Here is an 11,203-nt window from a genome sequence, read left to right as displayed (position 1 = left end):
GATTCTCCTGTGTGTCTTAAATGTATGCAAGAGTCGAGAATAGTGACGGTGGAGACGGAGAGTAGATGGTGAGTGGAGGCAGGAGTGAAGTCCCGTGACACTCTGAGAGCTATGCAGGACACACGATCCTCTACACTTACTCTTCTCTCCACTTTTCCTTAATCATCTCTTGGTTCCCTCACCTCCCTTCTCTTCCCACCTTTCTCAAAGAAGAACAAGCTAAATCACCTTGATTCAGACCTCAGGCTAGTTGCATAGGTGCTTGCATCTGCAACTGTTCCCCCTCGTTGCTGGGTTAATTGGGCGTACAGCCTATGGGCTACACGAGGGTCATTAAAGACTGCATGTCACCTGTACACTACCAGTCACTATACAAGGGTCAATGAGACTACATGTCACCTGTACACTACCAGTCACTACACGAGGGTCATTAAGACTGCATGTCACCTGTACACTACCAGTCACTATACGAGGGTCATTGAGACTACATATCACCTGTACACCACCAGTCACTACACGAGGGTCATTAAGTAAACAGAGTATATTAAAATAAATTTGCTTATGCAACAAACTGTAATGAACGTTGATCACTAAGAGAGGAAATCCCACAAGAGACAAAAGCGAGGAAAATGGGTAGTCTGTGTATTTCGATCTCAAAATGAGGCTCCCTTCAGGTATGTCACAGAGTCTCTCATTTGCTCGGAATTACTAAACAGCACAAATGATGTAGTTTAAGTTTTGGCAGTCAAGATTGAAAAAAACAAAACCTTGTCATAGCGGTTGTATACATGCCACCAGATACAACTTCCCAACAATTCAATGAATAGCTATTGAAAATTGACCACTGTCTGGAAAAATCTTCCAATCCCAGTCCCAAATATGTTGCTGCTGGGTGATTTCAACTTAAGACACCAAAAATGGAGGAATGTGGCAAATAATGTTGTACCAGACATAACCCCAGGAGGCAGCTCAGATGAAATTTCACACACACACGAGCTATTAAATTTCTGCAACAAATTCACCTTAAGCCAGCAAATAGTGGAGCCACCAAGTGTGGAAAATACACTTGACCTTATCTTCGCTAACAACGATGATCTGGTACGAAATGTAACAGCATCAAAGACAATGGACTCAGATCACAACATAATAGAAATACAGACGTATGCGCAGGACTCCCGACCAGCAAAATGAAATCAGTTATGAGGGTGCCTTCACCAAATTCAACTTCAATAATAGAAACATACAGAGGGATATCCTAAACAACCTTTGCCTAGAAAGAATTAGCTCTGTGGCACTTGAAGTATGCTCAAGTCACGCTCTCCTAAGAAAAGTGAAGAGAAGATGTAAATTAGAAAGAGACGCTCCCTCTCCAGGCGAAGGCAAAGACTCACAGAGCTCCTCAAAGGAGTCAGTCTATCTGAAATACGGAAAGAGCCACTGGTCAGAGAAATAGAAAATATCGAACTTAAGGAATCACACAGGAGCCAGGAAATACAGGAAGAACTTAAAGCCATAAATGAAATTGAAAAACAGAGACAAAGTATTTCTTCTTATGCCAGATCTAGAGAAAACACCACATCCAGTATCGGGCCCCTCCTTAAACGAGATGGAACTTACACAGATGACAGCAAAGAAATACGACTCGGCGTTTAGTGAGCCGTTAATCAGACTGTGGATCGACAATCTAAATGCTTTTTTTTTTATGGCCAAGACTTAAAATTTGGTTAATTCAAGAATTTTTGTTATACTACCTAAAACTACAAACCTTTGAAAAAGCAATAAATGACACGCCCATGCACTCTGCCCCAGGCTCAGACTCGTGAAATTGTGTGTTTATTAAGAACTGCAAGAAGCCCTTTTCACGTGCCTTAAATATTCTGTGGAGAGAGAGCATATACACAGGGGTCATTCCACAGTCACTAAAAACAACAGATATAGCCCCACTCTACAAAGGTGGCTATAAAGCAAATGCAGAGAATTATAGACATATAACACTAACGTGCCGCATCATAAAATTTTTTGAAAAGGTTCTAAGAAGCAAGATCGCCACTCACTTGGATACCCAACAGTTGCCAACCCAGAACAACATGGGTTAGGAACAGGTCGCCCCTGCCTCTCACAACTACTGGACTACTATGGCATGGTCTTGGATGCACTGGAGGACACACAAAATGCAGATGTAGTATACGCAGACTTTATGAAAGCCTTGGACAAGTGCGATCATGGTGTAATAGTACACAAAATGCATGATGAACGAATAACAGGAAAAGTGGGTAGATTGGATCTATAACTTCCTAACAAATACAACACAAAGAGTAATAGTAAACAGAGTAAAGTCAGAGGCGGCTATAGTGAAAATCTGTTCCACAAGGTACAGCACTCGCTCCCATCCTGTTCCTCATCCTCACATCTAACATAGAGATGTAAGTCACAGCACCGTGTCTCCTTTACTGATGATACCAGAATTTGCAAGACAGTGTCATCCATTGAGGACTCTGCAAATATCCAAGCGGACAATACGTAAGCCTCTAAATAGGCTTCAGAAAACAATCTGAAGTTCAGTGAAGACAAATTTCAATTACTCCGTTATGGAAAACTCGAGGAAATAAAAACTCGCTCGGAATATACAACGAATTCCAACCACACAATAGAGCGAAAAACTCATGTAAAGGGCTTGGAAGTGATATCAGAGAATCTCACTTTCAAAGATTACAACAATGTATCTACCACATCTGCTACGAAAATGATAGGATGGATAATGAGAACCTTCAAAACTAGGAACGCCAAGCCAGTGATGATTCTCTTCAAATCGCTTGTTCTCTCTAGGCTGGAATATTGTTGTACACTAACTGCCTCTTTCAAGGCAGGCGAAATTGTATACCTGGAGAATATACAGAGAACTTTTATTGCACGTATAGGTACAATAAAGCACCTAAATTACTGGGAACAGTTCAGGTCCCTTGACCTGTACTTTCTGGAATGCAGGCGAGAAAGGTACATGATAATATACACTTGGAAAATCCTTGGGGGATTAGTCCCAGGTCTGCACACGATAATCACTCCCTACGAAAGCAAAAACTCAGCAGGTGGTGCAACATCCACCCCCCAATGAAAAACAGGGGCGCCATTAGTACACTAAGAGAAAACACAATAAGTGTCTGGGGCCCAAGACTGTTCAACTGTCTCCCAGTATACATAAGGGGGATTACCAATAGACCCCTGGCTTTCTTCAAGAGGGAGATGGACAGATACCTAAAGTCAGTACCTGACCAACCAGAATGTGGTTCGTAGATTGGTTTGTGTGTGGCCAGCAGCAACAGTCTGGTTGATCAGGCCGTGATTCCCCTCGAGGCCTGGTCACGGAACGGGCCGCGGGAGCGTTGATCCCCGGAACACTCCCCCCCCCCAGATAGACTCCAGGTACGACAGAGGGCCTCAGCTAGAGGTCGAAATAAAAAAGGCTACCATTCCTCGTTTTTGTCTGAGTCTTTGTGTGTTTGGTGATTCAGGTTTCCCTGAGCTGGGTTGGTAGCGCACTCAGCTCACACACTGAGGTCCGTGGTACGATCCCCGGTACGGGTGGAAGCATTAGGAGATGTTTCCTTAAGACATCTGTTGTCCCTGTCCACCTAGCAGTAAAATAAGTACCTGAGTGTTAGTCGACTGGTGTGGGTCGCATCCTGGGGACAGATTAACCTAATTTCCCGAAGTGCTCTGCACAGCAAGGAACTTTCTATGTAGTATGTCATTGATGTCAGCTATGGTCGGCATAAGTTGTGTTATGTACTTGTAGAAATAAAAATTATTACTTATTTCTGTTGTGATGCGCGGATGGCAGCCCTATCTTGTTCAATCTTATCTTTCACAACTCCTTTAAAACACTTCATTCATTAAAGTGACGAATTTATTTCGACTTTTAACAGCGCCCTACGTAGCTAATACAAGTTCTATGCTTTTATAATAAAGGACAACATCAGATACTAAACAGCAGAGGAGGAATTATTAGAAATTTCGTGTAGTTACGAAGGGTTGTTGGACAACACCAAAACACTTGGTTGACGATCTATTGTTTCGTCATTGTACACCTGGAAATGCAGCTCGTCTCTCCTTGAAATAGACGAAGTATCACTTGAGAAGCACCATGTTACCAACAGCTGGGTATTTCCGTGGCATAGCGTGCCCACTCCACGAGAAAAGCTATTGTCATCGTCCTTACTGCCACTTCCGCCACAACCCTAAGAAAGGTCAGTGGCCAGGTTGATCTTTCTTATGTAACAGCTCACTTGCTGGTTTATCTGTGTCTTCTGGCACTCCTTACCTGGAAGGGAGGTGCCTTGATGCTGCTGAAGGGTTCTTGATCTAAGGGAGTGGGGTTAACCCTCCCCCCTTTTCTGGAATTTAATTACAAAGACCCCAGTGGAAATAAGTCACTTTGAGTGACTATTTTTTTTTCTTGGGTAATTTACGCTTATGTTACTGTGTATAATAACTGTACTTGTGTGTACCTGTACCTAAATGAACTTATTCCTTATTCCCTTGTCTTCTCCCCGCTTTCTGTAACTCCTATGGGTTTAGAGCCTTTCCATTCAGTTTGGAGAGGATTCTGACTTTCTGCACTTGAGTGACGGTTAGTTGTCACGGCGAGACAGTCGATGGGTTTTTAACAATTCATGCCAGACAAATTTGTCAACTAGCCGTCCCTCTAGGGGCAGTCCCCTGATACTGGTGAATGGCTCTTGATCCAAGGAATTAAGCATCCTCTTCCTTGAATCGAACCTCGTTGCCTCCCATTATCCTGGCACTGCATGACTCCTGTGGCTTTAGTGCTTCCCCAAAATATAACGCATGATGAGTCACTCTTCAAGGCTCTGGTCAGAGGCTTGTGATCTGAGGAAATGGAGCTACTCCCTTTCCTTAGACCGATCTTGAATGTCTTGACATATGGGTTTACCACTTGTACAAGAATTTACTAATATAATTAAAACAAGTCAGAGCATTGTCATGATTTTGTTGTTATTGTCCTTGTGGTTATTAAGGGCATTTGACATTTCTGCCTAATTATTGAGTCCTTCCTCGGAGTCTGGGTCAGCACTGAATGACCCTTGTGGGTTTAGCGCTTAGTTTTGATAATAATAATCTGAGTTTGGGAAAATTACATTGCTCTAAAGTGGGTGGGAATTATAAAAGACACATTTTTTGGGGAAAGAGAAATGGGAAGAATAATTTCCAAACTAGATCAGGTGGACACACTTGCCTTAATACTGGCAGAGCCATATATACACACATACACACAAAACTTCCCCAACTAAATCACTAATATCGGGCTTTTCCCCAAGCTTGGAAGCTGATGTATGATGCCCCAACTAATTGCCCATCAATAGGCAGCGTATGATGTGGACGTGCATCCCAAGGGCCATGCGCTTGCTTATTTCAAATCTTGCCTTACTAATAGGTATCAGTATGTCACCATTAAAGACACAGCATCAACAACACGGCCACTTGATACTGGAGTTCCGCAGGGAAGTGTCCTTGGTCCCCTGCTCTTCCTCATATACATCAATGATCTTCCAAATGTATCCCAACACCTGAAACCCATTCTCTTTGCTGACGACACGACTTATGTCATCTCTCACCCTAATCTTGCCACCCTCAACACCATTGTTAACGAGGAGCTGATCAAAATATCGACTTGGATGACAGCCAATAAACTTACACTTAACACTGACAAAACCTACTATATTATGTTTGGTAGCAGAGCAGGAGATGCACAAATTAACATTAAGATCAACAACACTCTAATTACCAGACATAATGAGGGCAAATTCCTAGGCCTATACCTTGACAACAACATGAATTTCAGCACCCATATCCAACACATAACCAAAAAAGTATCCAAAACGGTTGGGATCCTCTCCAAGATACGATACTACGTGCCGCAAAATGCCCTTCTCACACTATACCACTCACTTATTTATCCATACCTCACCTATGCTATTTGTGCTTGGGGATCAACTGCAGCAACACACCTAAAGCCAATAATAACCCAACAGAAAGCTGCAGTAAGAATAATCACTAAATCCCATCCCTGGCAACACCCCCCCCCACTCTTCATAGATCTAAACTTACTCCCTGTTCAGTACATCCACACTTACTACTGTGCAATCTACATCTACAGAACCTTAAACTCCAATATCAACCTTGACCTAAAACACTTTCTTGATAGTTGTGACAGAACCCACAGGCATAACACCAGACACAAACATCTCTACGACATTCCCCGTGTCCGACTAAACCTTTACAAAAATTCAATGTATGTCAAAGGCCCTAAAATCTGGAACACCCTACCTGAGAACTCTAGAACTGCAGACACATTCATCACCTTCAAAACTACCATAAGAAAACATCTTATCTCCCTGATACACCCCATCAACTAACTACACGAATACCACCTGGTGGTTCACACTTACACTCACTCACCCATTTGACCATAAACAGAAATATTAATCTCAATCTTAAAATAATGAATCCTATGATACTCCAATACTGAAACTATGTACTGTGTCAAAATAAAAGCATTCACATTGCTAAACTCACAAACTAGTATTTAGTCACTTAGCCATAATACCAACTTACCTCATAATTTGTAATATTTTAAAATAAAGAATTAAACTAAGTCTGCCCGAAATGCCTAGCCATGCTAAGCGTTCTAGTGGTACACTCTGTAATCATTATTTAACTACATGTTAACCACACAACAACCAAATTCTGTAAATTCAACATTGTAATCTTTATAGAGAATAAACTTTGAATTTGAATTTGAAGGGCAGAAATCGGGAAATCTAACACTGATGCAGAAGTCAGGAGTAAAGCTAGATGTTGATACTCCACTAGTGGTGGAACTGAAGCCCCGGGTAGACTTTGCTAGTTAGGACTTAATAAGGAAGTTTATTTAGGCACATGTACAGATAAGTACAATTATCATATATAGTGAAAATTACCTCTAGGATAGCAACAAAAAAGTCAGGCAGAGTGACTTATTTCCAATGGGGCCCCTTGTAATATTATTTAAACCTTAAAAGTTAAAACAGCATATGTGAATTGCATTGGTGGGAGGGACTGATGTTTACTTTCTGAGGCCTTATACTAAGACAGGTTTAAATGGTCCCCAGAATTCAAAAGTTGAAATACGTAGTTAGTAGTAGAGTATAAGAAGCTAATAATTTGGAGCTCCCTCATATTGTGAAGCTCTAGGCTATAGCCTACTTAGCTTAAGCATATATTAGCTTATTGAGCATAAGCTTAACCATGATTGGTTACCTGAAAATGATTAAAGGGAGGTCACTGCCCCCCAAAATCAGGTCTCAAACTAAGCCTTCTGGTTAATGTCCTCATCAACTAAGCTTCCCAGTTAATGGCCTCATCAACTAAGCTTCCCAGTTAATGGCCTCATCAACTAAGCTTCCTGGTTAATGGCCTCATCAACTAAGCTTCCTGGTTAATGGCTTCATCAACTAAACTTCCTGGTTAATGGCCTCATTGACTAAGCTTCCTGGTTAATGGCCTCATTGACTAAGCTTCCTGGTTAATGGCCTCATCAGCTAAACTCCCTGGTTAATGGCTTCATCACCCAGGCTTCTGGTGCTAGCCACACAGTTGATAATGGGCACCTTCTGATCAGGAACTAACTTGAGGAGCTACCCAGTTCCCTCTTGAAGACAGCTAGGGATCTCTCAGTAATTCCCTTTATGCACTCATATTTACAATATCTCCACATTTACTCCAATTTCCCATCACAAATAAATCACCACAAATGGTATAACACCACAGTTGCACTAATAGTGTATATGGACAAATAAAGTATCTAAAATCCAATCAAGATCAGAGACAGAAAGGAAGAAAATAACATAAGTGAAATGACAAAATACTTAGAGAATTTCTGTATTCATGATCATATATAACAGAGGGTTAAAGACCTGGAAAATATAAGGAAGGTAACAGGGCACTGAAGTCAGTCATTCACACAGGTTAAATAAAAGGAAGAATTGTTAACCCTTAAATGGTCCAAACATATGTATATGTTTTTTCAACATCTGAAAGTATGTAAAAAAATGTAGATCTTCTTTTTTGTTTTACATTTGAAAACGCGTAAAAAAAACTTTTATCTACATTTTTTTTTGTTATATTTGAAAATATGTAAAAAGAAGTAGATCTACTTTTGTAGGAATACGAATTTGAACGCCGATCTGTTTGGACCGTTTAAGGGTTAAAGAAAACTAATGTCATATGCAGTATAAAGAAATTGGAAAACTTTAAGGACACACAAATTAAATAAAACCTTTTGAAAAAAGACAGGGTAAAATCAAGGACTTTTCATACATTATTAATGGGTTAAATGAAGATAGTTGTGAGGAAGAAGAGGAACTTTCAGTAAAATAACAAGGCTATACCAACCTGACAAATGGTTTCTCAAAGAATAGTTAGTAACCACATTAAAATAAAAATTAAAAAAGGGAGTCAGTGAGCCAATAGCGTTTGTATTTTTTTTTTATACTTTGCTAATATAGTCGTAATAATTAAAAAAAATAAAGACAAAAGCTAAAGAACATTATATGTGAGAGGAAACCCAATATAGTCTCACTAACTGAAACTAAACTGGAAAACCATTTTTCAAGTAAGATTGTATTTGATGGACACTACTCATTGTGGAGGTAAGAGTGGATAAGAAGGGAGGGGAGTATACCTGGAGAGGGTTTTGGGGGTCAATGCCCCCACAGCCCAGTCTGAGACCAGGCCTCATGGTAGATCAGGGTCTGATCAACCAGGATGTTACTGCTGGCCGCACGCAAACTGACATGCGAAACAGAGCTGGCAGGTCAGGTACTGACTTGAGGTACCTGTCCAGTGCCTTCTTGAAGACAGCCAGGGGTCTGTTGGTAATCCCCCTTATGTATGCTGGGAGGCAGTTGAACAGTCTTGGGCCCCTGACACTTATTGTGTTGTCTCAATGTACTCGTGGCACCCTGCTTTTCATTAGGGGAATCTTGCATCTCCTGCCGAGTCTTTTGCTTTCATAGGGAGTGATTTTCATGTGCAAGTTTGGTACTAATCCCTTTAGGATTTTCCAAGTGTATATTATCATGTATCTCTCTCACCTGCATTCCAGGGAATACAAATCAAGGGACTTCAACCATTCCCAGTAATTTAGGTGCTCTATTGTACTTACGTGTGCCGTGAAAGTTCTTTGTACACTCTCCAGGTCAGCAATTTTGCCAGCCTTGAAGGGGGCAGTTAATGTACAGCAGAATTCCAGCCTGGAGAGAACAAGCAATTTGAAAAGAATCATCATGGGCTTGGCATCCCTAGTTTTGAAGGTTCTCATTATCCATCCTATCATTTTTCTAGCAGATGCAGTAGGTGCATTGTTGTGGTCTTTGAATGTGAGATCCTCTGACATTATCACTCCCAGGTCTTTCACATTACTTTTTCGCTCTATTGTATGGTTAGAATTTATTGTAAACCCTGACACCATATCTGAGTAGTTGAAATTTCTCTTCATTGAACTTTATATTGTTTTTAGTGGCCCATTTGAAGATTTGTTGATGTCCACTTGGAATCTTGCAGTGTCTTCGATGGAGGATACTGTCATGGCAATTTGGGTATCATCTGCAAAGGAAGACACGGAGCTATGGCTTACATCTGTCTGTGTCAGATATGAGGAATAGGAATAGGATGGGAGCGAGTACTGTTCCCTGTGGAACAGAGCTTTTCACCATAGCTGCCTCAGACTTTCCCTTTGTGTTCTGTTTGTTAGTAAGTTGTAGATCCATCTACCAACCTTTCCTCTTATACCTTTATCACGCATTTTGTGTTATTACACCGTGGTCACACTTGTCGAAGGCTTTTGCAAAGTCTGTGTATACTACATCTGCATTTTGTTTATCCTCTACAGCATTCAGGACCTTGTCATAGTGGTCCAGTAGCTGGGACAGGCAGGGCAACCTGCTCTAAACCCGCATTGCCCTAGGTTGTGTAATTGATGGGTATCTAGGTGGTTGGCAATCTTGCTTCTTAGAACCCTCTGAAAGATTTTCATGATATGAGATGTTAGTGCTATAGGTCTGTAGTTCTTTGTAATTGTTTTCCTGCCACTTTTGTAGAGTGGGGCTATGTCTGTTGTTTTTAGTGAGTGTGGGACGGTCCCTGTGTCCATGCTCCCTCTCCATAGAATGCTGAAGGCATGTGACAGGGACTTCTTGCAGTTCTTGATGAACACGGAGTTCAATGAGTTCCATGAGGGGGAGTGGCAAAATTTGGTAAAAAAAAAAAAGAATACGTATTTAGTGCCTTTGAATTTCTTGAAAGGACAGCTTGGGGGTTTGCTATTTTCTTATTGGATGCCATTCTCATGTAAATTCTAGTATTGGATGACATGGGTTATTAAGCAGGAGTTTTTAGATGTACAAAAATGAGAGGTAGCTCATTCATGCGAAATAAGTGCCCAGTAATTTGTCAGCTTACAGGGTTTAGGTAATACATACTATATTTTCAGCAGCAATTAATGTTGGAAAAATTTTGCCTGCTGGTTCTTCTTCATTGTCCCTTGCATTACTTTATATCAAAGTAATTTTGATTAATAATTGTATTGCTCTTTGTATTTCAGATACTACAAGTTACTCTCCTCAGAGACCCACTTCCAAAACAGATGTTGAGGGGGATGAAACAGATAGTACCAATGAAGCTTCTATGGGTATGTCACCATTGTAAATTACATTGCAGAAAGCTTTTACATGTACTTATGAAATGATCATTCTTTGTGTTCTGATGCATATACAGTATTTTAATTCTTAAATGATCATTCTTTTTCATGAAATAATCTTTACGTAATTATGATTTCAAGTTAATTAATAATTTGCAATTGAAAAATTACAATTTATTCCTGGCAGACTACAGTGGAACCTTGATATACGACCAGCTCCCTTTTCAAACAAAGCTCAGCACTCGGCCAACCAAATACGCCCTACCAGAACTTAGCTGTAAACTATTTTGTTTCTTCACAGTTTTTTTTTTTTTTTTTTTGTATTATTTGTATGAATAAGTCACCATGGGGCCTACGAAGATTAGTGATAACAGCCAACCAAACAGAAAATTGGTTGAGAAGAACTTGTTCAATACTCAAATGGAGTGGCACTCAAACAGCCGTCTG

At 40.6% G+C, this 11,203-nt stretch overlaps 2 protein-coding genes across 2 annotated transcripts in view; one reads left to right on the top strand and one right to left on the bottom strand.

The window, feature by feature from the left end:
* The window catches only part of LOC128698593 (crustacyanin-A2 subunit), a 43,279-nt gene extending 43,155 nt beyond the window's left edge, over positions 1 to 124 (bottom strand). Inside the window, exon 1 of the mRNA XM_053790922.2 lies at positions 13 to 124. The gene's annotated coding sequence lies outside the window, so the exon portion shown is untranslated. The remainder of the gene's footprint in view (positions 1 to 12) is intronic.
* A 3,887-nt stretch (positions 125 to 4,011) lies between these two features.
* LOC128698594 (serine-rich adhesin for platelets-like) overlaps positions 4,012 to 11,203 on the top strand; it is a 41,094-nt gene continuing 33,902 nt past the window's right edge. The window contains exons 1-2 of the mRNA XM_070103849.1: positions 4,012 to 4,244; positions 10,661 to 10,747. Of these exons, the coding sequence (XP_069959950.1) occupies positions 4,142 to 4,244; positions 10,661 to 10,747 (190 nt within the window). The 5' untranslated portion in view covers positions 4,012 to 4,141. The remainder of the gene's footprint in view (positions 4,245 to 10,660; positions 10,748 to 11,203) is intronic.

The sequence above is a fragment of the Cherax quadricarinatus genome, chromosome 88, assembly GCF_038502225.1.
Source record: "Cherax quadricarinatus isolate ZL_2023a chromosome 88, ASM3850222v1, whole genome shotgun sequence".
Lineage (NCBI taxonomy): Eukaryota > Metazoa > Arthropoda > Malacostraca > Decapoda > Parastacidae > Cherax > Cherax quadricarinatus.
This window is presented reverse-complemented; position numbering and strand designations above follow the sequence as displayed.